The 27437-nt window shown below is 42.9% G+C and overlaps 1 protein-coding gene across 1 annotated transcript; it reads right to left on the reverse strand.

Annotated features, from left to right (window-relative positions):
* Window positions 1-3786: 3786 nt before the first annotated feature.
* gata2a (GATA binding protein 2a) lies at window positions 3787-12962 on the reverse strand. Its single transcript, XM_088086669.1, has 6 exons — window positions 12849-12962; window positions 12187-12614; window positions 10883-11455; window positions 8131-8276; window positions 5702-5827; window positions 3787-4992 (listed from the first exon to the last, which is right to left on the reverse strand). Exons 2-6 carry the CDS (start codon window positions 12413-12415, stop codon window positions 4693-4695), a joined length of 1374 nt encoding a protein of 457 aa, XP_087942795.1. The 5' UTR covers window positions 12416-12614; window positions 12849-12962; the 3' UTR covers window positions 3787-4692.
* Between the last annotated feature and the right edge of the window lie 14475 nt (window positions 12963-27437).

The raw sequence follows: 27437 nt of genomic DNA on the forward strand, positions 1-27437 counted from the left end.
TTGACTTTTGTACACTCAGATAGATAGACAATATTTAGTTTGCCAATGTGGCTTTTCCTCTCTTGTAGAAATAAGGTAACTTAAAACTTTTTACATGCTGAAATATTTTAGCTCTAGCTCTTAGCTTTTCTGATGTCCTTTGAATGATGTTTGTTTACAATTTAGACAGCACCTGACTTCGAGAGACACTGAATAAGTAACTTTTTTTTAAATGAAACTAACACCTTCACTGCTGCTTTCTTCTGTTAACTAACCGTTGCAATCCATCCGTGATGTCAAATGTGAATAAAAAATAGATATGCATACTCATCTCCGCTGTACTGACAATGGGAAACAGGTTTTTCTTCATTTAAAAATGCATGATTGATGCACTTTTGTGGTCAAAAAAAAAAAGGTAATACTAAAAAAGCCAGTGGAAGAGTGTCTCTGTACTGAGCCCTCTTACTGCATACAGGATTGAACCTTGCAGAGAATTACACTTAAATACTGTACAAACATTTTACCCCACGTAATCCATCTCTTTTTACTGTCTCTGTTGGACCTCTGTGGTCTTAATTGGTCCTAATCGTACAACATAAGTATTTCCTGTTTGAACTTCTCACTTCCTGTTTTTCATTTTTTCACTGCTTTAAAAGGCCATGTTTTCAGTCGGGGTTGGTATGCAGCTGTAACTAGTACAACAGCCTTTTACTGCTGGGCCTGAAGTGGAGGGGAGAAAGGCCTAAAGGGCCCTAGGGGTCATACAGGAGACAAAAATGATGCAAGATCAAAACACTCTATTTCTTTCTGACTAAGTTTTGACATTTGGAGATCATCAGTGAGATTTGGCAGGTCAGGATGCGGGTGTTGCCTGTCAACAGAGGTCATCGGTGATTATCTGCTGTCAGCTCTGCGTCTTTCTGAGTGACAGATATTACTGTCAAAGCTTTTCCGATCACATCAGCGCTACGTGCTCCGGTTGATTAATTCCAGAAGTGCTGAGAGTCGTTCAAGTGTCAAATGGTGTATCTGTAGCGGTTTCCATGACTGGTGTTTACCAGGTGTTTTACTGAATGTACACACCTTTTTCCTGTCAGTCACTGTCAGGGGGGTATTTCTATGAATTTCTCTTGATCCATGAAAAGAGGAAGTTCATGCGTGGGTCTGCTCATAGCACAATCACTATGACTCAGAAGTCATTACAATTCGAAGAGTTAACAGCTTGGTTAATGCTCCATCATGGCATAGGAAAGTTCTCTTTTTGCTCAAGGTCAGCAAATAAATAAAGGCGAGAATAAATGCCCCATGTTTGTATTATCTAAATACTGTGCTGTCTTGCAGCCTTAATATCCTTCTAGGGTCTGAGGAAGGAGGGATGCTTTTTTAGTTAGACCCCGGCAAAGGTCAACCCCCACTGCAACTCACACACTAAGAGACCTGCATCTGAACTGCGCTCTACTTCCTTTCATCTTCTATGTCTCTCCCTAACTCAACTTTGCGAGGGGATGGTCGGGATACCTTTTGATTCCACTAATTCAATTTGATGGAAAAACAAATACACTGGGGGAGTGGGAGGCAAGAAAAGAGTGGGAGTAGTAGTAGGGGGGTGGAGTGGGGGGGAAATGAAGAAATGGAGAGTAACATTGAACTCAGAGCGATGGTGGGGGTGGGGGTGGGGGAATTTGGCGAGGACAAGCGGAAGAGCGGAGGGGAGAAAGCAAAGGAGGTAGGGAGTGGAGATGAGTTGAGACATCCAGTTCCAGGTTGAAGTCGTAAACCTCTCTGTGCTCTGATCTAGGTGGCCACCATGTTCACCCCGCCGACGCAGCCGAGATATCTCTTCTTCATCTCCTCTATGGAACGCCACTTGGATAGTGAAGATAAGTAACATCCCATTTTATGGGTCTCTTTTCGGGTCTCATAATTCATAATGTGAGTTAGGAAGTTATGTCTTGTTCAGTGTAGCTATTGGTCCTGTGAGACTTGGTGAGTAAAAAGTGCAAATCCTCATACTACAGAGTCTGAATGAATTTAATTGGGTATAAAATGGAACAGCAGTGACGCATGCCAAAGACCAAAACATTTAGCCAAGCATTCATTTCAAGAGCAAGTGTGTCATGTGCCTGCTACCTAATGTCTGTTCAGGCCTGTAGGAGATGAAATGTCCCCCTGTTTTCCACAAACACTGCCTCTGCCTCAGACATGAGCAGCTTTGACACACACCATCCGTGTATGTATGTACGCATGCACGCATGCTCATGTATGTGTGTTCAGTCGAGGGCAGCTCTGGGAGAGTCGCTGGCCTGGCAGACTGCTGTATTATTTTAGGGAGGCCTGCGCCTTCCCTCTGGAGGGCCTCATTGAGGAGTGCTGGCGCTCTCCGACTCCCCCTCTCAGGCTCCGGGAGTGCGGCCAAGCCCAGCCGAGCAGGCTCGCTGGCTGCATGCAACCCGCTGGAGCTGCGGCCTGTACACGGCCCAGCACCCACGGCACTGCTACACACAGATGGCTAGACTGCTTATTGGCAGTCGAGCGTTACATTTTCACTGGCGTTCAGCAAGTGGATCAGAGGGATCCCACCCCCTCTCTGAAAGCAGACACTCAGATGCAGTCCTGTCTGTGTGTGTGTGTGCAGCCACAGAGTGTTGTGGGTGCTATGATGTAGCATAAGCTGACAACATAGTGCTCCAGCACCTATATAAGTCCCTGCAAAAATATTATTTCTAATTTGAACTGATCAACCTCTGGGAAACCCCATCAGATCAGCCTCCACAGCAGTCCAGCAGATGTGAGCAGGGTGGAGAGTTCAGGGAGGGGTAGTAGTCCTCTTTTAGCTTGGACTGTTTAATCGGACGATTTGTGCTGTGGGTGTGTGAGGGTATGCTGAACTCAGTGATGATGACCTCAAATTGGCCCTAATCGAGCAGACTCATTAGCGGCTGGCTCTGTTCAAAGTTTCTTCAGCCTCGCTTTTTTTAAAATTATAATCGTACAAATGGGAGGGCCAGACAGACGTTGAGAGGAGCATAAAAGACAAACAGAAAAAAAGGGAGATCAAAAAAGAGAAAGGGAGAAAAAAAGACAAACAAAGGGAAAGAAAAAGTTGACGAGATGAGGGAGCGACACAACCGAAGCCTGCTTCCTGGCAGCCTCAGCTGCGTGCACATCTGTGTGCGAAGGGTCTGAGCAGACCCCCACGTGTTTGCTCAGGTCGCCTGATTGCCTTTCCTTCCTCCTCTCTCTCCCACTAAAGACCCGCTGTCCTTCCTCTCACTCCAATCACCGCAGCCAAGAGAGGAGCTGCTCCGGCAGACACAGGGAGCAAGAACTCTCCCACTGAACTGCACTCATGACTCAGTATCTGTCACATAAGCGACATTGCATGGGTTGGTTAAATAAGAGTGTAAATTGGGGGTTGTTTTTTTTGTTTTTCTTCCCCCAGTGTGTGTGTGTGTGTGTGTGTGTGTGTGTGTGTGTGTGTGTGCATGAGCATGTGGGTACGTGCATATGTATGACTTGTGTGACTGCCGAGCCCTTCGCTGGAGTCTGCTGTCTGGGTACAATAGTCCAGCCCGGGGCCTCAGCTCCACAAAGAGGCCTTCTCTTTAACAACACGCTATCACAGATAGAGGAGGAGCCTGACCAAAAGCATTACCACGCTTAAGGGATCACAGAGCTTCCCTTGATGCATCTGATATCACTTATGATTTTAATAATCAAGCACTCTTCATTAAAAGGAGAGTTTAGTCTTTAGCTGTGTTTGTGTGTTTGTGAGAATGACAGAGAGAGGCAGACTAAACGCACAGATCGTATTTTAGTATTAAACTTTGTTTTCCTTTATTTCTTTTACTTTTGTGAGATGGAAAAATGATAAAAACGTACAGCTCAGGGACTTTTCATCTAAGATAGGTCAGTGTTTTTCTTTACGTGATAACCATGAAATTAAAATCATAACAGTTTCCATGTGTCTTTGACAAAAGCTTAAAGAGGGAAAATAAATTATCGTAGCAATAATTATAACATCAAATATAACAACAATAATAGCAATTAAGCATTTATAAACACTCTATTTACTGTGTTTTTCCATAAAAGTCCATTATTAAAAACAGGTGGTGAGCATCGTGGTGGCGTACAATCCAGCATGTGAGGAGAGCACTGGTTTGTGGGTACTGTAGTCTGACTGGTTCGTAGCAGAGGTGCTGTCAGCCAATCTTTAGACCTCCAGCACTGAGGGTTTGTCTGTCCATCCGCAGCAGTTGTGGTTGATAGCCTGGGGATGGACAGGATGCACGTATCTCAGTGTATAATGAGATGATCGTGATGTGAAAACAGCGGTTTGTTTTAAGACCTCTCGTGAGTCTCCTGTTACAGGGTCAAGGAGAGGTGGGTACCAAAGTGACTTAGTAAAAATAAGCAAAAAGAATGACAAGCGTCTCCATTCACTCCATTCCTGCAAGCCTCAGTCACCTAGGGACTACGAAACCCCTCGTCTTATTAGCTCTTCATAGAATCCGCTAAAGTCCTGCTCTGCAGCGTCCCATCAGTGAGGTCAGGCATGACGTGACCTTCAGTCATCAAGTCCAACTGAAAGTCCTCTACCCTCCAACCACTGTACATGACGCAACAAGCTCTCGGCGTGATGTGGAGGCCATTTAGTGTTTATGGCGATGTGGTGGCTCCTACAGGCGGAGGAGTTCTGGGATAGAAGGGAGTTCAGTGAGGCTCAGCCCACACCGGCGAGCGATTGGAGTGGTGGGGGTGACCAAATGAAGGGTGAATAGGCGTGGGAGTAGGCAGCATGTGTCCCGAGTGGCTGAAGGGGGGAAGGTGACCCATGTGGGTCATGTGGCTAGTGAGGCTGGGTGCACCGCCAAAGTGAGAGGCCTTGTCCTGCATGCACTTGGATAGCTCATCGAAGCCATCCCCTGCTCGCTTGTTCTTCTTGGACTTGCTGGACATCTTGCGATTGCGTGTCTGGATGCCTTCCTTCTTCATGGTCAGGGGTCTGTTGACCTGTGGAGAACCGCACATTAGTTCAGGGCACGCCACACAAAAGCCTCACTGACAGCGTGAACAGTACATTATAGTTGTCGGGGTTTATTTTGCTGTTAGCGGCTCATAACTTAAACATGTCACCAAGAATATGTCACATATTGTTTTGCCAATTAGGATTTAAATGCACTGGTTTCATGGTTGCCTATTATTATGAGTTACACCACCTATTAATAAAGAGCAGCTGTTTTGCATATATAGCTGCATCATAAGGCGAGTCAGGGGCGGTTTTGGAGCTTTTGTCTAATTTCAAACCAAACACAACAGTCCTGGTCAATATGAATACATGGGGATGAGGGCTGGCTGGAGCTGAAAGGAGCAGCCTCAGACAAATCCTCATCAGTGTAACCGACGCCGTTACACTGAATGACAGTCCCACCCTGCAGCCTCTCGGGGGAGTAACGCCCCCCATTGAAACAACGATGGATTAATAAAAAAAAACGACCGGTGGGTTCTGCTCGACAGGGTGAGCAGGCTTTGCCTCTACACTCTCACAGTTTCTCTGCTCCTAAATCGATACGAGCTGTCCGCCCACTTGACCAGTTAACGACCGGCACCCCTCTTCACCTCCTCCCCTCCCCAAAACACCCGACTTGATTGCAGCGGGATGTGTGTGTGGGTGTGTGTGTGTGCGTGCGTGCGTATGTATGTGTGTTTTCAGGCTACTTACATTGTGCAGTTTAAAGTAAAGGCCGCAGGCGTTACACACCGGGTCTCCGTTCCCGTTGCGCCTCCACAGGGTGGTAGTGGTGGTCTGGCAGTTTGCACAGCAGGTGCCTGCACGTCTAGCTGCGGACTGGAGGAAGCAGAGAAAATACATCATGAATAATGACCCATTCACTCAGAGGTCAGTGCGGACACTGAGCTGCACACAACAGTAAATGTCACGGTTCTTTAGACACCTTTAGAAAGCTAATCATTTAACGTTTTGTGGACACAGCGCTGACATATGCAATCAATCTTGTTTTCTGCCCGAGCGCAAAATTATTTAGAAACAAAGTTTTTCCTAAATTAAACTGCAGAGCGGGGATTTTCGTGTGGTTTGCGTGAGACCGCAGAATCATGTGCAGAAAAACATCACAAGAAGCGACACACAGACCGGGGGGAAAAAAACACTCAAGTCCTCTGTTAAATCGATTGCATGTATGCAAAACCGCCACACCATGATCAAATATATTCCTGCATTTGAAAATGGGGATTTTTTTCATAAGCTAGAGAGTGTTTGATTTTGCATACGCCTGCCGCAAATTAGCTCATCATATTTGATGAATTAAAAATAAATATGCTGGTATTAACAGGTTATAATGAAGGCCTTGTGTAAACTCCTCTATTTATCTTTATCCAGGGAAACAAGTCGTGTAAGACCCGGTGTCCTGCCTGGCAATGTGCTCCCTGCGTCCATTGCGGATCAATTCTTCACACATAATAAGAAACATTAGCTTTACATGCAAGAACCCTCCGGCTCTTTGCTTTGCAGACAGGCAGCATCCAGATTTCTCTGTTAATTTATTTCAGGTGGACTCGTTGATGTTGACCCGGAGAGCAACAACAACTCTTGACTTTTTATGCGAAATGAAATATAATTAAAAAAAACCGCCGCGCGTGACGACTGTACCACCGAGAATGACAAACAAGAGAAGAACATAAATCCATTCATTTTCCAATCCCCGCCCCTCGCGGTCTGTCTCTTCACACATAAGCGGCTCCTCCAGTGTTGTGATAATCTCTTTACAGTATATGTCAGTCTGGCCATAGAGAATGCAGCGCGCTGGTTGAAGGCGGAAACAGCCGGGAGCCTGACTTCCTTATCTGGGCCGGGCAGATATCCGGATAGGAAACAACTGGATGCCCCTTTGAACACAACTCTGAAAAACACTTGAGCTGAAAATGCAAAGCTACAGCCACATGGGCCGACCCAGTGGAAAATGTAATGGACTTTTCACGAGCAGGAACGACTCGGGGCTGGTCAAGCGACAACACGAAAATATATGAAATACAAAAATGTAGGCGACTGTGATAAGATTTAGCAAGATTAAAAATAAGTCAATTTATTGACGAGTTAAATTACCAGGTAATGTTAATGATAAGGATCATTATACTCAGACTACAGCCTCCGCAAACATAATTAGTCCAGACAACTTTTATTTTATTTTTTTAATTAAAGTTAAAAGGTTAAGGCAACAACTCAGTAATTTTTGTAATAATTTAGCCATTATTACCGTTACTATTATTATTATTATTATTGTCAGTGTTGTTCGTGACTATGTTGCAGTTCATTTCAATCCATAATACTTACTAAGTTAAAAGTGGCATGCTAATCTTTTAAACTTACCAATCTAAAAAAAAAAAACTTTTCATTATTAGGAACTTATTGTTATTTGTGGCATTTGTGAATTTAAAGACAATAACAGTGTGTTTGTGACAAAGCAACCACTTAAGTAACTAAAGAAAAACAAAAAAAAAATTCAAGCTGAACAATAAAGGATTTAGGAGTTACTGTGAAACCTCAGTTCTGAAAAAATATAATGATGATGATGATGATGATGATAATAATAATAATAATAATAATAATAATAACAATAATAATAAAAGTTTAAGACAATAAAATAAAACAGTACATTTAATCTTGTTTGTGAGTACTTAGAAAAACAGATAGATTTAAAAAAATAATTATAAATGTAATTCTGAATTGTTTTGTAAGCCGTGAAATAAATAAACTGTGGTGCAGGTATATTCTGTATGTCCAGCTCTAGCAGGGTTCATTCCAGAATGGGCTGTTTCGTGGTACGTCCACTACAAGAATGTTATGTGTCCATGCTGCTTTTCATTTACTCGAGCATGGTGTTAAGTAAAGCAGCATGGGCAGTGGTATCAGTAACAGTATCAGAAGTACCAGCAATAATGATACCAGGAACAATGGCAATAGTAGCAGTATTGTAACAGGCCATGAAGGCGGATCATCAGGGGGTGAGAGGGACAAACAATTCCAGGAAGATCATAGGGAAAATATAACTTTCCTGGAATTGTGCTGCAGGCATCTCCTTTGTGCTCATATTTGGGTGCCTTTTCTCAGAGCAAAGCCACGGAGCAAGAACTCACCAGTCTACGTTTGGGCTTGATAAGTGGTCGGTTCTGGCCGTTCATCTTGTGGTACAGTCCGCAGGCGTTGCAAAGGTAGTGGCCGGTACCATCCCTTCGCCACAGAGGGGTGGAGGTGGCGCCACAGTTTACACATTCACGGCCCTCTGCATATAGTTCAGGAGGAGGAGAGAGGGAGAAATTTTATATAATTAAAAAATTCACTCTCTGTCAGAAGCAACACATAGCAGCTGTCCGGCCCAATCAGGCGACTGACGTGATGAGGTGATGAACGACCTCAGATGGCCCTGTAATATGAAGTCAAAATCTGTCTCATGGATAGTGACAATGTCCATATCAGAGTGCAGGTGTACCAAGTGTGCACGGCTGTCATGGACACAGACACCTCTATGTAAACCGATCCAGAGTGGGGAGGCCAGAGACAGCCAGAACATGTCCAGAGGTGTCCAACAAGAAGAATGAGACACACCATCAAATTAGGACTACATTATTCATCAGCTCAGTGGGCACCCATGAGAGGAAACATAAGTGTGTGGCGATGGTATTAAATGTGGCGGGCAGCGTGTGATGAGGAGCTTGCATGCCAGTGGGTTGCAATTAATAATATAGAAATGGCAACATGAAGCTTTTATTTTTCTTCAGCACTGAATCTGCAGTCGACTTCCTGCGCATTCTTTGCTCTTCTACATAAAAACCTGCTTTTTTAGTTATTCCAACATTCTCTCCTCTCCCATTCAGGTTTGACTGACTTCAAACAGCCTGTTGCTAAACCGACCGATTCATTTAATTCAAGTATCCCTCTCTCCCTAGAGCATCATCTCATTATTCCTGTTATAATGCCAGCGACACCCACAGCCCCACCCTCGCTCTACAATGGAATCTGACCTGAGCAAAAAAGCTATGTTCCTTTTGAAATGCATCTCGCCGCTTTTTTTGTACCTCCCTTCTCTTCCTCTTAAGTGTTTCGCAGGTCCAGTAGCCACATTAAAGCGGGTTCATTAACACTTCAAATATTCATCAGCAATGACTGATGCATTTATGTCTTGTGCAACGTTTTAGTGTTGAAATAAGAGAGAAAATGGGAAGCTTCGTGTGAAAAGGTAGGGTAGAGAGGAGGAGGAGTTCTGGTTTGAGGCTAGTTCCACAGGAAGCCACACTACTGTAAGGTATATGTGCTGACAGCTGAAATGTCATTGTGGCATTTTGTACAACAATCAATCACCATTACTGGCACAGGACATCGACTTTGATAGATAAGAGCCTTTTTAATGCCGTGGCTGATATGTTTGTGTTACTGATTCAGGCACAGGCTGGCCAGCTTCTTTTAAATGTCACAGTATAACATTTCTCTGCTGCAACAGCTCACATTCACTCAGATTATCAGCCAGCGAGCCTTCCCCAGGTGGATTAAAAAGCAGGTGCACAATGGATGACAATATTGATAATTACGTAACTAATTTTGGAGCAACATGTTAACAGCCTAACATGTTTTTGTTTTTTTTTTGTCCATTAATTCAAAGTACAACAGCTGAAACAATGTAGGGAAATTACAATCCCATTACCATTTGTTTTTCAAATGTCTGCACATTAATGTCAGACATAAAGTCAAAATATTCCCCTAAATATTGCAACACATGCAGCATATTGAATCAGGTGCTTATCCAGACAGTCAGATAATAGACTGTTGTTATAAACAGTTTCAACACTTTTATTTTTTTTAGTCAAATTACGTGCATTTTAAGCACACAGAGAGGCACACACATAGAAATAGATCTACTGTGGACCCAGTTGCCTCCACTTCATGTCAGTGCACTGGGCCAAGGCCATGCTTAAAAACACAAACAGCAGGACTCTGTCGCCTGCTTTGTTAGTACTAGGGGAGAGCTGTGGGCGGGGTGGAGGTCGTGATTTGTTCACATGGAGGTATACAGGATATGGCAGGAGCCAGGGCGTCGTGACTCCTTCATTTTTTAAGTGCAATAAAGGCCACATTTAAAAGAAAACAAGTCGATGGCACGAAGAAGCCATGACTGCCCTGAATGTCCTCCTGCTGTAACAAAGTGAAGAAGTAAAATCCTCGTGACGTGTGGAAAAATAAATAAATAAATAAATAAATAAATAAATGTGTTAATACGTCTTTTCAAACTATAATCATAACAAAAAAAATCCATATGAACTATATGAATAATTGATTAGTTTAATTAGCTCTAATCCTTTTTTATATCCCCCAAAAGTATTTAATCACGCGCATAATGGACCCGAGCTAAGAATGTGGAAAATAGTGTACCCCGATTAGTCTGATGAGTTTCATCCAAAGTTGATTCTTCACTAAAGTGAGGAGTTTTAAGAGGATGCAGTTTATAAGAGGCGATAAGTGCGATGGGACAGAGATAAGACTTGTCAGGACAGGTTCTGAGAGAGACATGGCTACGATATGGAAATTCTCTCTTTGTGTCTCACTGGAGCAACAAGTAGGCTGCTTGTAAAACTGACACTAGCATTAACAATTAAATAAGACAGAGCTGGTACTTTCTAAATAAATACAGTTAAGTTCGTAGATTCCCTTATAAACGAAATGACAGACAAAATGAGGCTATGATAATATTTTCCATGGTGACAAGCATTTATCTGCTGATTGGTTGAGTAAACTTTTGTGCGTAACACTTCGCCGCTCAGCTGAATAAACCATAACCATTTCATTAGGCCTTATCAGTCTGATCTGATGTGAAAGACAAACACGCGTGAGGCTCACCTGAGCTCGACCTGGCCTTGCTCTTGCATTTTGGCGTAAAGCTGGAGGAGGACCCGCCGAGCAGGCTGCCGGGGTGGAAGAGACTGCCGCTGTACTCATGGGGTGTATGCAGAGGGTAGGCCGGGTACGTCGGGATGGGGTGATGCGTGGCCGGGGCCTGGCTGTTCATCGAGGACAGGCTGCTGCGAAGCGGACTACAGCTCTCCTTTTTCATGCCGTCCGTCAGCTGCACCTGGTACTTGATCGACTCCACCTCGACCAGGAGGGAGGAGGAAGATGGAGACGTGGGTCCGGGGTCCGGGGACACGTCTTTCGGAGGGGTAGGGGGGAAACTGTAGAGGTGTGGGCTGGAGTGGGACGCCGAAGTGAGCGACGACACCGGTGCCGTGCCAGTGCTGCTGCTGCAGGGGTAGCCGGAGCCGGTGGGGTGCAGGCCGGGTTTGCTGAAGTGGCTGACCGCCCATGCGTTATGGTGGTGGGACGCGGACAGCGCTGCTTTCCCGGGGTCCAGCCAGGGAATACCGGGGCTGTGGATGAGGTGTGGTCGGCAAACCTGGTTCCCAGTGAGGCGAGCTGAAATCCAAAATAATGTATTTAACAAAATGTCTTATTTTAATGCATTTTAGACACGCGCGTCATGCCACTAGTTTGCAAAACAAAAATCTTACCTGCTGAATATTCAGAATTACCCGAGTCCGACATTTAGTTCCAGGTGTAGATAAATTTTGTTAATTCAAAATAAGATTTCTTTCTCTCACAAAATTCAAAAAATATTTCCCGTTAAATGGCAGTGGCCTCAAACATCTTGTCTATTATAAACGGAGATAATTAAGACCTATTTTTTTTTTTGCAGAAAACACACTAAAAGTAGCTTCTCGCCAGACAGTATCTTTTCATCGACTGCTGCCCTCGGACTAAAGATTGTTATTAGTAAATTTGCGGTTTTTATTTTATATCCGGGAAGTGCCTCTCTCTCTCTCTCTCACTCTTCCTCCAGAAACCCCTGCCCCAAACAGAGAGGGGTTAAATGACATACTTCCCTTTCCTCTCCATGTCATTTGCTGGAAATTCCTTTTATGTTGGAGAATTGGCCCACAAGTCAAGATGGACTTTCTAAGCAAATTGCTGCACAATACACGAATCGTTAAGCTTATAATAATTTATGTGCTAAATTAATACACTGACGCTGCAACCACACATATAAACAGGCGCACACATATTGTTCTACAGTGCTCTGAATTATACAAAACAAAAAATATATATATATATTTTTAAATCACACTCCTGAGTTTTGCGCATCTTACCGTGTGCTTGGCTGTATGCGACCCTTGCCCGGGAGTTGGTGTAGTAGGGGTTCCCTTGAGAGTCCAAGTGGTTCAGAAACATGTCAACTTCGTCCTGGGGCAATAAAGGCGCCATGGGCTCCATGTAGTTGTGGCTCAGACTGTGGTGGTGAGAATCCGGGTGCTGGCCGTTCAGTACTGCATGATGGTGCGCCATCCACCGAGACTGATCAGCCGCTGCGACCTCCATGGCTGAGCTGGCCGTCTCCTTTCCTCTGAAGGCGTCTCTTTTGTGCCGGGCTACTTTTACGCTATATGTTTACCTCCAAATGGAAGTTAAATCCTTCTTATAATATAGTTCCTGAGCTGTGAAAGTCTCGGCTGTTTATTTACTTCAGAAATAGAATCCTTAGATAACCAGATCTTCTTTTTTTCCACTTCAGTTAAACCTGCAAAGACATCAAAAACAAAATGTTAATTTATAAACTCTACATCTCCTTCCACGCAATGAAGAAGCGCCCTTTATATTTTTATCTAATCATCTCAGTTGACACGTGAAATAAACTTTAGGTCATAACGATTAAAGGCTGAAAACAAATAGTGCGCAGTTGTCTCAATGTCGAAGCAATGCCTCCCGTCCCCGCGTATTAGCCAAAAATAATAAATATGTTTCCTTTAGATACCTGTTGCAATTTCGATCAGCTGACGACAAATACAGCTTTGGATGTGTAAACCTCCTGATCTATGCAGTGCTCAGGCGCAGACTGATGCGGCTGGCGCCAGTACATATCAAGCCACGCGGGGCGGGGCCTCAGTCTGAGCCACTCACAGGCAGCGCTGCCACAATTGGCTCGCTGCATCCCTGCTCTCCTTCTTTCAATTTTCATTTCCCTGTACCGAAAAAACTAAAAGACTTATCAATCAGCAGTGTAATTTCTCGGGGGTCTTTCTCTCTCACGAAGCTCGAACTGAATGAGCAATCGGCCCCTGATAATCTGCTTTTTTTTAGCGGCGGTTATAAGCCTAAAGACAGACATCTAACATGAAGGGAAATTCAGCCTGCACAATGTATGGCTTACTATTATAATGCCTCTGAGAGCGTAATCTATTGTAAGTGCCTTCACCTGGATGAACCCAAAATATTTTAACAATATGAAAATTATTTCAGCATTTTCAAGACTTTTGGTAAGAATTTCGCCCCCACTTCATGATTTTTTTTTTTTACTCTAACAATTGAAGTTGCGGATTGAGCTTTACATTACCAACAATAATTGTGTTGTTTTTCGCATACTGCTGTTATGTAAATAAACAGCGTTTTCAGCACCTCTAAAACCAACAGAGGAGGAGTCGATTTATGACCCCGAAATTGGCCCCATTGTCTGGAGCGCCTAATTGTCTTTAATTAGTACCAGGGCATTCCTCTTGTGAAAACAGTGGTTTTGTCTCGGGGACAGAGCGATCAAACACGGTTTGCATACGAATGGCGCCTCTTTCTCACTTGGTGGCACCAAGGATGGGCGCAAGGCCTCACCTATGAAAACCAGCTGGTGATTAACAAAGGTGCTCTTAACGCCCTTATTCAAAACTCACAATAAAAATCAAAACCCTAAACAAAAGCGTAATGGTTGATTAATTTATCTTCAGTTGTTATTATTATTATTATTTGTTGCATGCAAGGAGACAAGCATGTTTCTGCAGTGTAAACTACAGAATAGCGTTTAAGCCAAATTGAATTTTAGATAAAACATCTTTTCTATTTTAGCTGCTAGAATTCCAAAATCTAGAATTAGCTGCAGTGCGTGCGTAAAATGATTAGTTCGTGCGCGCAAATCCATGCCAAGACATAGGCGTGTGCGTGTGTGTGTGTGTGTGTGTGTGTGTGTGTGTGTGTGTGTGTGTGTGTGTGTGTGTGTGTGTGTGTGTGTGTGTATGTGTATGCGCTAGAGAGATTGACGGGGAATAATTGGAGGGAGCTCGGAGACCCCAGACTGGCCGCCACGCTGACGCCTAGCCCTGACGTCACAGAATCACGGTGGTGGGGGTTTGCTGGCGGTGTCACGTGGAGCTTTGTGATACCTGGTCATATTCTCCGTGCAGGTAAAAGACCCCTCATAAACTTTGATGACACGGTATCCATGATGCAGGTCATTAGAGCGACAATCCTGCTCTGATCTGTTGTTATACCTGCTGTGCAAGTGTGTGTGTGTGCACGAACGTGTGTGTCAGTCATCAGTCATTAAATCAGTGGCACTTTGCCAGGGGCTGTGAGTTGATGAGCTCAGCCCTTTGAGCTTGTCAACTCCTAAAACCAACAAATTAGTGCATGTGGGGCAGCAGAGGGCCGACTACCTGAATAACTGACATTCCAGTGAAAAGTTGGCAGGTGGAGTGAGAGCATGCTCACTTTCATATGGTTTGCCCTTTTGTAGATATTGTGTTAAACTACACAATGGATCACTTAGCAATAATACAGTGGGGTGAAGTCATGTATTTTTGGAGACATTTATTGGTGGATTACCAAAAAAACACCTAAAACTTTGAATACGTGTAATAAGTGTTACTATAAGAAGTTGTTATGGTTATCTGCTATATTTCTGTAAAGAAAATGTGATGATTAGTAAAATAATTGAGAAACTCTGGACCTTTAAACACTTCAAGTACCCCCTCCTCACTCTAATGACATGTTCAGGTAAAATCCAACAGCTAGTAAAGTAAAATGGTACAATTGTGTTTGTTTTTTAAATGATTAAATCCATTATCTGTTCAGTCATTAAATATCAAAATCATTCAACATGTGGCTATTAATTAATGTTCTTTTATTTATTGCCAAGTTTTCCCTGTTCTTTTGCTATTTCTTTGATGCCATGTTGTCTAAAATGTACATGTCTGTGTACTGATGTGTAACAATTATGGCTAATTCTGGACTGGCAGACATTATATGTTTTTAAGTGACATAAATACTAAAAATGTATTAAATATTTCAGCGTTGCGCACAATAGTGTAACTCGTGATTTCATGGCACCTGGTAGCCTAAAAACATGTTGGTTTCACCATAGAAAAATGTCCCATTGTAACCAAATTTGTTGTCTTATTTTACCCGAATGCACTAAGTACTCCCTCTCTCATAAGAATTAAACTGTATTTTTATAATATGTTTTATTGAAAGTCAAACAATTAATATAATGCAACATCCTACAGCCATGTTTGTTATACACCTATTCATTTAGCTGCAGGATCCTTATGACCAACACAAGATAATCAATATGCCACATGGCTTCCCTTGCAAGTTCTGGGACCAGTGGATTTTTGAATCTTTGTTGTGCCCATACCAGCTGCTTTATATCAATAGTAATGATTGTTTTGTGTAAGGCACATTTGTAATGTTCGTTAACTGGCAGTTATTATTTTAGGAGTGCAGGATGTTAAACCTAATTTTTCCCATTTTACCTGATGTGCCAAATTTCCTGACTTCACCCCTATTTGTCTCATAAAAGAAGCTATTTTATACATCTGGATAGTTGCTGTCATACATGCTTGAACATGAAGCAATGCCGCCCTCTGTTCCAGCATGAATGGATGACCAGTGATGCTCTTGTTCTTGGGGCTAATGGTGAAAGGATTTTTTGTGAGCTCTGTTAACATGTTTCTGTAGCCTGCAGTGGTCAGCATGCGCCTCTGTGTTGTGTTCTGGCTGTACTAACCACTGGGCCTTGGAGAGTGGGTCAGGCTCAGGCTAGCTGCTGCAGCATGCCCATTGTTGTTTGCATGTTTGCCAAATGGATTACTCAGCAGGATTTAGCCCTCTGTAATTCATACCTTCATTAATCCCATTTGTATCTGTGCTGGAACAAAAGATGGGAGAGGGTGACGGAGGGTTAGTGGAGAGAGGGTGGAGGGGGTGCTGTTGCTTTCTCTCTGTCTTTCTCAAGGACACAGCAGTATTGTTTCAGCCAGGGATGCTATCCTTAGACCGGAGAACACTATCCCTCCGACAACACCTCCTGCGCTGGGTGAGAACTGTGTGCAACAACTGTATCGCTGTGCAGCCACAGTGGCTAATGAACAACAAGATTATCATTCCGATCCATGCTGTTATTAAATGGGATTGGCTTTATCTACCTGTTTGTTCCCATTGGGCACGGTCATCCATCATTATCCAGAGTGGAGGTGTGTGACTGCACGAATGTGTGTGTGTGTTTCGAGGAGGGGGGAGTGTGAAGAGCCCACAGTGGGGCTTGTGAAGATAAGCAGAGCCAGAGAGAAGAGAATGACACAAACCAGCTGAAGCATTATTGTCCCCTTTACTCACGGCTAATTAGATCGAGCCAGGGCACTGGGGGGCTTTATAGACACAAGCACCCAGACACAGGACCATATAACTGCTGGGAGAGGGGCCTGGATGCTGCTATGAGAGCAGCACTCACTCCCATTTAAGCATTTTGAGCTCAGAATAATAACATTTCAGAATAGGGCAGGACATATGAACTGCACCCTTAACAAAAAGGATTATGGGACAGACAATGAGTCTTAGCCAAAATCTCTTATTGGAGCTTTAAATACAGAATGATTGAGGAAAAGTTGTCCAAAGCTCAATGTCATCACGATACCACATAGAAAGTGTTTGATAAAATGTGTCACAGATCATCAATAGCAGCGTCCATTCAGCCATTCACTATCGTTCATTAAAAAAAAAAAAAATTCGTACTCTTATTGTGTTAAATGCACACTCTGAGCTTCACACAATTACTTCAGGCTTTTCCAATCATTCACAAACAGTCAATAAAGCATCAGGCAGACAAAAGCACACAGGTAAGAGAGAGAGGTTGGTTGTAAAAGGTGCCATGTATTCACTCCTTCTGCATGCCTGTGGAGACCCCAGCCCGCCCCTGTCTCTGCTTCACCATTGTAGTGATGTGATTGCTCTTTCTGCTGATGAAAGATGATTGCTGGAGTCATTATGCATTTTAAAGCGTGACAATTGAACACTTTTGTCGTTCTAACACTATACTGATGATACAGTAGTAATCCATTTGGTGATTCTTGCAGGGATGGAGCACCTTGCCCTCGGCAACATAAAGTGGTCTACATTAAAACTGACTCTTGATAGTATTTATGCGTAATTTTTTTTTTTTTTTTTTTAAGAAATGTTGAACGCCTGCTAGGCGCAATATTATTATGTGGAGGTGTATTAATTATTCATTTCAGCTTAGTGTTGTACCCATTTTTATTGTTCGATAATATAGAAAAATAACAATGCCTTTTGGTCACAAAATATTGAAAAGGAAATATACCAGTGCATAAAACAAAAGTAGCTAATATCTTTACAATGGATAACGGTTATGCTTTCCACGTTTAATCCAATATTGTTCCGCTTTCTTTTCAGATGTTATTGAGGTTAATGTCCAAATAGCCGTGACAAACTAAAGCGGAATGCGAAGGTAAATATAAGCTGCAAATAAATACCATTCCTCAAGAGTCATTAAAGCTGTGGTGCAGAAAAAATAGCGATTGTTTTTTGTTACAATAATGTTACGATCGACTTTTTGGCCAATTTTACGTAGACCTATAACTTTGCGTACGTTTAATATTTAAATGGGGAAAAAATCCCCCAAAATGTAAAAAAAAAACAACCAAAAACAAAAAACTAGCAGTCTGAAAATATTTATAATTAACTTACCTGCACCAGTCTTGTGTGTTAGCAAAGTGGCTGCGCTTTCTGAGTCAAACCACAGAAAGTGTCTCCATCCGATTCACCGCACAGCTTCGGCGCTTCTCTCCAAAATAATGACGCCAAATTAAAAGAAACACCGATAGATGGAAAGGTGTCCAGAAGAGCCCTGCTTTTTAAAGATGCTGTCGATACACTAATGTGGAAGGACCGCTGCTCGCTGTTTCGTGAGCCGGTAGAGAGCTCTGTGTGCGTGTGTGTGTGTGTGTGTTTGTGTCTGCGCTCTGCGTCTGCCTCCTCTCTCGCTGTATCCAAACCTCTCTGAATATGAGCAAAAACTTCAGTGAGAGACTGCAGCAACATAGCCACGTAATGGCACGTCAGCCAGCAGCCTGTCTTCCGGGTCCCGGTTAAACTGGCAGCAATAGCCTACCCATTCCCAAGAGGTGATCAATAGAGTTTCGCTTGGCCCTTACAGAGGGTCGTGGTATTTTATCGTTTTAGCAGATATAAAGGATGTTCAGCATTGCTGTCACCTGCAAAACATTTCTGGCAGATTTTGGGTGTTTGTTATCAATGAAGGCCTAAAACGTAGAAGTCGGGATATTCGGACAATTTAACGCATGTATGTCATTCTGTTGGCAGTAAAATAATAGCCTAAAGAAACTGAATAATTGCATTTCACCCCCCTTAGGTCTTTCAAAGGCCAATGGATGTCCCCGCGTGTCTAAAGTGCAATATAATTCATGCACAATAGCTGTGAGCAGTTTAAAAGTTTGTTATAGCCTAACGAGTAACTTTCGCAGCTTGTAGCAACAGGAAAAGTTTTATTTTAATCTGGTAAAATGGAATAAATGCGACATTTGCAGTGAAGAGTATGCTGTCATTTTAATCTAAGTAGGCCTATATAAAAAATATTTAATGCTCTCCTCTTTATAATATTTGTTTTCACTAAAACTTTGGGAAAGACTGACAGCTTCGGTCCTAATTGACTCACCGAGATTTTGCTCCGTGACTCCCCCTCCCCCGCTCCTCTCCCCCGCTGTGTAAAATGTGTTAAAGAAGTAAAATCAGTCCCCTCCCTCCTCTTTTTTGTGCTTTATATTCCACACGGTAACAACAACTTTGTAAAAAATGCAAAGCCCCTAAAATCTCTTGCACGCGACCTGGGCTCGTGCTCGGCGCTGGAGCCAGGCAGGTGCAAGGGGCGCGAGGTCCTCTGCAACTCGGGGCTCGTGCTCCCTAGAGTACACACTCACACAAAAAGAAGGGATAGAAAAAAGAAATGTGAAGTCTGACTGAATTAATAACATTTGTTTCAATGTTTAAAATCACCAGAGCAAATATGGAAGAGCTTAAAATATAGATTTTTTTTTGGCACCTATGCGTCCACGCAAACACAACTTTGTTTAGTGTGAATAAAGGGTTTCTCAGTTTGTTTGACCCGTAAAACGTACAAGAAGAGGCTTTAAAATATGAAAAATGTCAAGGCTTCTAATGTTATTGTCTAGAGTGTGAAAGAAGATAGCTTTATTCTTTGAACAAACAGCATAATTAGTTTGAATTTTGCTTATTTGGTCTGTTAATATGAGTTTCATTGTTTTGTTGTTGTAACATAAGTAGTCTATACTCAGTGGTAATATAATAAGGCGATGCATACATTTGGGTCAACATTTTGCCTATCAAAATTACTAGTTAATTAGACTCTAATTAGTTGAGAATAGGGTCTCTGTGAGTCATCTTTCAGATCCGACAACAATTCCCCAGCTATCAATCAGGCTAAAAGCAGATGCATCAACAACTGTATTCATTTGATTTAAGTCAGGAAATCATTATTTATTGAAATGGCAACATAAAGTTAATATTATTATTATTATTATTATTATTATTTGACTGAAAAAATGTTCGATTAGCCTATCTCAATCAATAAATCATATCCACAGCGTTATAGCCTGACGTTATATTTGTGTCTTCTTGCACTTGTTTTGTTAATCAATTTTCTGCATGTTCTGCACGAGACTCTGCATGTGTGTGTTAGTGTGTGAGTGTGTGCACGGTTTTTTGTCAGGGTAGATATTATATGCACACTGCATTAGATGCCAGGGCCCTTCTCCTTCTGATTATTACCAGGGGTAATATTTCATCGGCACCACGCAATCTTTGTTCTCTGTGAAGATAATAAATGGCCTAATCGTTATCAGCAAACTGCTGGGGGTGTCAGCACCGACCGAGGCTGGAAGCGGGGTCCAAAGTGCTGCTGAATAAATTGGTGTTCCTTATCTCTCACTCCCAGATTATCGCCGCCTTTTCAAACTTGCACAACAAATACATTCAATGCATCTAATGCATCATTTGTTGGGGGGGGTTGATAGAGACAGATAGGCGCGGGGAATGAGAAATATTTACACGTTTTACGCGTTGCAGCGGTGCAGCTAATATAGGCTCTATTTGGCTTTAGAGGGAGTTTATTGGCGGGGCCATTGGTACACACACTTTACATATCAATACAAGCTATATTAAACATACATCACTGTGATATGATGCCTATCTGTCTGATTACTGCTCGAGGAGCTTTTTTTTTAATGTAGGCCAACTTTTGGAAATTGTGTTGTAGCCAGTGATATAGCTCATTTTGACTTTTCACAAAATAAGACATTTTACAAACTATAAACTATAAACTACAAAAAATTCACAGATGATTGAGTCATAGCCTGCTTTTTAAGTATGATTTTGTTCAATTTTAGACGAGATAAAATGGAGATGACAGGATAAGCTCGATTTCTAAGTACAATTGTTTTTGTAAAAAATGAGTCTCCCCTAATAAACACATCGAAACACGATAGCATTATCTTGAGTTTCACAACAGGCTAAGCCGCTTTACATGCACCGTTAGTTTTCTCTGATTTCGTTTAGTCTGGTCAGCAGGCCTAGCACACTTGTCTCCAGAGCAAATGGGCCTCACATCAGGCCTGTGTTATCATTTCAACAAACTTCCGTGGCATTTGGTTAACAGTCTAGATTTGCCTGCGAATTGAGGCACAGAGGACCTAGTACATATAATAACTAATGTCAGGCGAGTGCAGTTTAATTTAAAGAAGCCGCGCGTGCTCCCCTCATTCACTTTCTCGTGACTGACCTTTTCCTATGTCTCCCTGTGTCTTCAAATTGAATTTATAATTTCAACATGCTGAAAAAAATAATGCTGCGGGCCAAACGTGGTAGAAAAAAATGGCCCATAATGCAGTATTTATGAGTGACACTTATGACAAAAAAAGGAGAGAAAAAAAAAACATTTTCCAGTACGCACGCATACACGCGCGCGCGCACACACTCCCCTTTTAATACCGTGGCATCTCCACCGGCCCCGGTGCTCTGATGGTCTCCTAGACAACCAAGATAACGGTGCAGCAGTTTTCCATATCGGTCCCGGAGTCTATTATAGCTCGGGATTAGCTCTCTTTCCGAAAAGGTCATACACAAAGTCACCAAACCTGCTTTTTTTCCACCCCCATATGGACCCCGCGTGAAGGCGCATTGATAAACATGCATGTGCCATTTCATGTAAGGCCATTAGACTAATGGCGCTGCGCATTTTTTCCTGCGCTAAAACACGTAGTAATATAAATGAGATGCTTCTGATGAGATGGAGGAGATCAGTATCCTCAGCACTGAGGAGTTTTACGCTGCACGTGAGACGTCAAGGAGGAAATGTGCTGTTATGTAGCGACCCCTGGCGAGGAGGGGATGCAGTAGCAGCACAAGAGCAGTCCTGTGAGTGTGAGTGTGAGTGTGTGTGTGTGTGTGTGTGTGTGTGTGTGTGTGTGTGTGTGTGTGTGTGTGTGTGTGTGTGTGTGTGTGTGTGTGTGTGTGTTCTGTTTGCATGAGTGACTCTGAGGGATTGAGCAACTAAGAAATTGTGATAATCAAGCGGCCCAGAGAGGGAGGGAGATTATTGCACAGCTGGAATGTTCCAGCTGGGATTCCCGGTGGCTGGACAGGAAGTTAGAGGAGCTCTGACAGGAAGTGTGTTCTCAGGGAGGGCCGGCATAGAGAGAGGGAGATGTTTCCTGTTGGCTCTCTCCACATGTTTAGACGCCCCGCTTATTCTGTACGCCCTCCCCTCTCTCTCTCGGTGTTTACTTCACACCCAACATGAGCACATACCAGTATGTAAATGCTTTCAGCCCGTCCACCTCTGTTTGCAGAATTAATGCTGTTAGAGGACAGAGGTAAGCAAAGACAGTAGATCAGTGATACTCAATTTACATCACAGGGCCAAATCTGGCCCCTGATAAGGTGCCTGTGGCCCACCAACTATTTTCCAAATCACAATAATAATAAATTGATTCACAATGGGAATTGTTTTTGTACTTTTGGCAAACAGAAGTTGTTGGAGTACATAAACAGCATCAAAATAGAGCTTGTTTTTCAAAAACAGTGCCAGTGGAGATTGCCTGCACCCCCCAACAGAGGTCTAAGCTAAGCCCCTTATGTCCTAAAATCCTAGAAAAATCCTGCAATCCTAGAAATGTTCTAAAATCCCAGAAATATCCTGATATCCTAGAAACATCCGAAAATCCTAAAAGCATCCGAAAATCCCATGTGCTGAAATCCAAGAAATAAATTAAAATCTTAGAAATGTCCTAAAATCCTAGAAATATCATGTAACCCTAAAAAATCAACTAAAATTTTAGAAACATCCAAAAATCCTAGAGATGTCCTAAAATCCAAGAAATGTCCCAAATCGTAGAAACATGCCAAAGTCCTAGAAATGTCCCTAAATCCTAGTAACATCCTAAATCCTCTGAGAAATGTTCTAAAATCCTAGATACGACCTTAAATCTTAGTAAGGTCTTAAAATCAGAGAAATGTCCTAAAATTGGATCCGATAAAATGGGACTGCTGTGACTGGTCCCTGTCCTCCTTTCATTTTGCAAAAGTGGCCCCCAAGCAAAGCAAGTTGAGTATCACTGCAGTAGATCATGCAGGCAGGGTAGGATTGTGTCACAGGATGCAGATGTCACCACATGAAGTGAGACTTCCTGCCCATCAAAGCAGTCAGTGCCGGTTTAATGGACTCGCATTCAGTGGCCCACAACAGTGGTGATCATGGAAATAAGGCAAGAAAATTCAAGAGGGAGAGATGGCGGAGCCGAGGAGGAGAGAGCAAGTGGGGGAGATTGTAGGTAGAGATGTGATGGAGCGATATGTGGATTGCAAGAGGAAAAATCTCTTTGTCTCTCCTGAGCTCAGTGGACAATCAAAGTTTCCTATCAGCTCTGGAGTAGGGGAAATTGGCTGCCCTGGGAAGGAGAGGGCCACTCTCACAGCCAATGGGAAGTGCCCCTGTCACTCTAATCAGGTCCGATAGAGAAAGTAGGAAACGTGTGTGTGTGTGTGTGTGTGTGTGTGTGTGTGTGTGTGTGTGTGTGTGTGTGTGTGTGTGTGGCCCGCGTGCACATGCACGCTCAGACAAGAGTGCTTTTTAACAGAGAGCAGCTTTGTTTCACTCGCCTTCATGTGATCCAAGATGATACAAAGTCTAAAGTAGACCTTCATCTGCTGCTTATCCTCTGCACTGAGGGACATGTATGAGCCACGCGGGTGCGTTTTTTTGGCAAAACTTGCCCTGAGAGGCATGACCATCGGTGCTTTGATGGAGCGCCATGTGGCAGAGATCAGTGGGTCTTAGTGGGAGCTGTGGACAGTTGCACACAAGGGCGGCAAGGGAAGAGGATTACTGTCTCATCGATACAAATCCATACAGAGAAGGAGGTTGACATCAATATTCACACAGATATGGGCAGAGCACAGAGGCTTTGAGCAAAAGTGTGCACGATGTAAACATCTGCACAAGAGGAGCACGACCGTGGACTTTGATGCTCGCCTTTTTTGTGCCATCCATCTTTCTCCGCACTCCCTCTGTCCCCACCTCCTCCATGCCAGACAAGAATGCATCTCTCTGCACCCAGGGCCCAATCCTCTGTTTGAAGTCCCATCTCCGTCTTTGCGCACCCTACACTGTCCTTCCCTTACTCCATCTTTCCGTCCGTCTGACTGTCTTATCTGTCAGCCCCGCTCCTCCCCGCCTGCTGCAGCTGCGACGAGGCCCACAGACGCCTTCATTGTCCTCCTCTTCCTTGCCCTCACGCTTCTGCACCCGGCCAAATCACACCTGCCACCTGCACAGGACGCAGGGCCCCGGGACCTTAGCCGCGGGGCTTTCATCCATCCTTCACCTCGCCCTTCAGCGCCTCTCATCCCCTCATCCCTGCACCCTGTCACTGAGGAATGGCTGGTGCAGAGGGCCAGGGCAGAGCAGGACACAGAGCTGCTGTTGTGAGGAGGATGTGTGTTTTATGCGGAGCCAGAGGGAATCAACGCAGGTGACACTTTTTTGAAGAGTTTTTGAGTTTAGATTTCTTCTTTTCGATGACATCCTTTTATGGCTGGGTAGCAGGATTGACTGAACGTATGTCGCGAGGAACCTCTGTGTGTGTGTGTGTGTGTGTGTGTGTGTGTGTGTGTGTGTGTGTGTGTGTGTGTGTGTGTGTGTGTGTGTGTGTGTGCGTGCGCGCGCATAATAACACGCTGACAGTGAGGGTGGTGGCTCTGTCTCAGTGATTTATGAGAGTGTACTGTGAAGGGTCTTCTGAGCAGGATATTGTTCCCTGACTGGTGACTTCTGCCTCTCTCTTTGTGAGGGTGTGTGTCTGCATGTGTGTATTTCAGAGCGAGAAAGATTAAGAGGGAGAGTACTGCAGGTGAGCCCTCAATGTAATCAATCACCACCACGTCACAAGGCCCGGGGCTTGTGGATTACCCCTTCAACTGATACCTAGTTTGACTCACACATTTTTTTTTTTTGTTTTTGCATATTCATTATTTTTCTGGCAGATAAAGACAGAACACACTCTGCATCTTTACCATACTTCAGGAAAGGAAGATAATAATCAACTTCATGCCTCAGGGGGGACCATGACAGCTCAACCACATGGCCCAACCAGTCCAACACCCTGCACAAGCCCCCTCATCCACCTCAAACACACACTCACACACACGCTTTGCCACATCAGGATACAGTGCTGCACATTAATTCCGGTTTAAACAGTATTCTGCTCGGCTTACGCCAACAGATAAACCGCAGTTCTTCTGAGACCGGTAATAACATCCTGGGCTGGAACTGAAAAGACTGAAAGGCCCATCAACCAGACACCAATACCACACAAGACGATGAGAAAACAGTCAAACAGGGAAGCAAATGCATCAACAGAACAATATGTGATGACACTGAGCCTTATTCGGTGATGCCCCTTTGATGGTGCGAATGATAAGTCCAGCAGTGTACTCGCAAACAGCATCATTGTATCATCAAATTCAAAGACTTTTCAATGGCCTCATGAAATTGAGGGGCTCAAACGTGGCTTATTTTGGGTCAAGTTGTGTCATTGGATCTTAAAAAGCTTTTCTTTTTACTTTTTGTCTGAGCCCATATTTATCTAATTTTTAAGATTTACGCTGTAAAATACTTTAAAGACACAACTTTAGAGTAAAACAAAGTATTTTGTTGAAAGTGAAGAATAGGACAAAAGAGTGCTGCAGAAATTAGTCCTAAAACCCACAAATGAGTTAGCATTTTAGCACTCCCTGTTGCCTCACTTTGAAGTCAATGAGTTTTATTCATGGGTTTGGTAGGTTAGATGCCTGAAATAAAATCTGTGGTTAACTCAAGCTACTACATCAGTAACCCCGCTGGTGAACTTTGAAGCTTTTAGGTTTCTTTAAAAAAGCAGTTGCTAACAGTTGGCTAAATGAGACTACAGGACGTCATTATGCCAAACATGCTTTTACAGCCTTGTTGTGGGAGGGATGTTAAGTTGCTTTAGCTTAGTGTTAGCATTAGCTTTTTATTTCTGGGGATTGTACTTATGCTTCAAAAATCATAAAAGTTTTGTTCATTTGTGAGGATGATCTTGCGGAACAAAAATTCAAGTATTATAAACACCACAGAGCTTATTTTCTGCTGTAATCCAGAATCCAACAGAAACATCCCATAGGCTTTTTTGACGAGGGAACCAGGGCGAAGCTAGCTTCCACATCGGCCCACAGAAGAAATACTACTTAAAGATTATTACATGATTAATGAGAAAGAATGGCAAGTCAGAGAGGCATAACCTACTTTTCTTGCACTACAAAAAACAGTAAAATATATTGTGCCGTAGAAGTGAAGAACACACAAAACAGCATTTTGTAGAACTAAGAAACAGGTAAAACAAAACTGCAAGAATGAGATACCGTTTAGCTTAAGCTTATTTACTCACATTTTCTTGTTTCATGTAAATGAATAATACAATTTGATTTTTACAACTTACACATCTGTTACAAAGTATCGCAACGAGCCTTAAACTTTAAACTCTTTTATCTGATCAACTCTTTTTTTACTTCAGCGTTTCTTCTGTAGTTACTGCTGTCTATCTTTGTAAAGTAGTATCATCTTTGAAGAATTTTAAAGTAGTTTTAGTTTTATTAAAAAGTTTTATTTGTGTGATTAATTCATAGCAGTTAAAAGGAAAACCAAACAACCTATATTTTGATTGTATAAAATATAAAGAGGGATCAAATAATAGGGATTTGGCTGAGTAAATTGGGTGGTGACTGCTGGTAGAGGTGGTAGCCAACATTATAGAAAACGTGCAATAACATTTGTTTTATACAAAATGACAAGTGTAGACAATAAAAACACAGGGAAATCAATTCCAAACAAAATAGATGCCAGCGTTGTTCTGTCTTCCTAACCCTATCTGTATTCAATTTTTTCTTAGTTACATATTGGTCATCTGGGCTGACGTTATATTATACAGTCATGTTTTAAAATCATGTGTCAGGAGCCTCATCCTCAGCTCTGTCTCTGGTCTGCATCCATCAAGAATCTACTCTTTACCAACCTAAGAGATTTATGAAGCGCTTAGACAATAAACTTTATTTATATTTAGACTGTAAGTCAAAGCAGAAACGAAAGATTTCATCTTTAAATTAAGTCCAACAGTTTGATTCCTGTCCAAAAATCCTGGTGAAATTTTGTTTTCAAACTGCTGTGATATCATTATAAATCTCCATCACATTTCAAGGTCAACAATTCACTCGATAAAGCAACCCAAATTCCCAAATTGTAAATGCTTTTTCAGTCCCCCCCAAGAAATCCTTCAGTCACATCAGTCCAACATTCAGACTCACAGAGCGACCCGATAGCATCATTACAGAGCAGACATGAGCTCAGCGGTTTGTTTGACACAGTCTGTGGTGCTGAGGTGGACGTGTGCAAGCAGCAGCAGTCCGACCGCTGTGAGAATGAGACTCTGCGGCTCTCCGAACTCTCACCGCTCCAAATCTCCACTCAAGTACAAACACACAAACAAAAATGCTATTGTGTGGCCTCTCACCAGCACCGAACATCAGTGTTAACAGACATTGTCTTTTCTTTCCCCCTGCTGTGTATTTTCAGAATGATTATTGTATGGCACATACAATATGTTAACATTATCATTGTGAGGGGAGCGGGGCCTGTTATTATGGAGCAGGAAATGACCTGCCAGGACCTCTGGTG

The sequence above is a fragment of the Plectropomus leopardus genome, chromosome 2 (genome assembly GCF_026936395.1).
Source record: "Plectropomus leopardus strain MGB_pleo_1.0 chromosome 2, ASM2693639v1, whole genome shotgun sequence".
NCBI lineage: Eukaryota > Metazoa > Chordata > Actinopteri > Perciformes > Serranidae > Plectropomus > Plectropomus leopardus.

Bases quoted from the DNA above. Each gene is read 5' to 3' on its own strand.
- gata2a (XM_088086669.1), bottom strand. From the start codon at position 12,415: ATGGAGGTCGCAGCGGCTGATCAGTCTCGGTGGATGGCGCACCATCAT. The intron at 8,277-10,882 runs GTGAGCCTCACG...AACTATATGCAG, and splicing joins CAAGGCCAGGTCGAGCTCAG to AGGGCCGTGAATGTGTAAAC. The intron at 5,828-8,130 runs GTGAGTTCTTGC...TGCTTCCTCCAG, and splicing joins TCAAGCCCAAACGTAGACTG to TCCGCAGCTAGACGTGCAGG.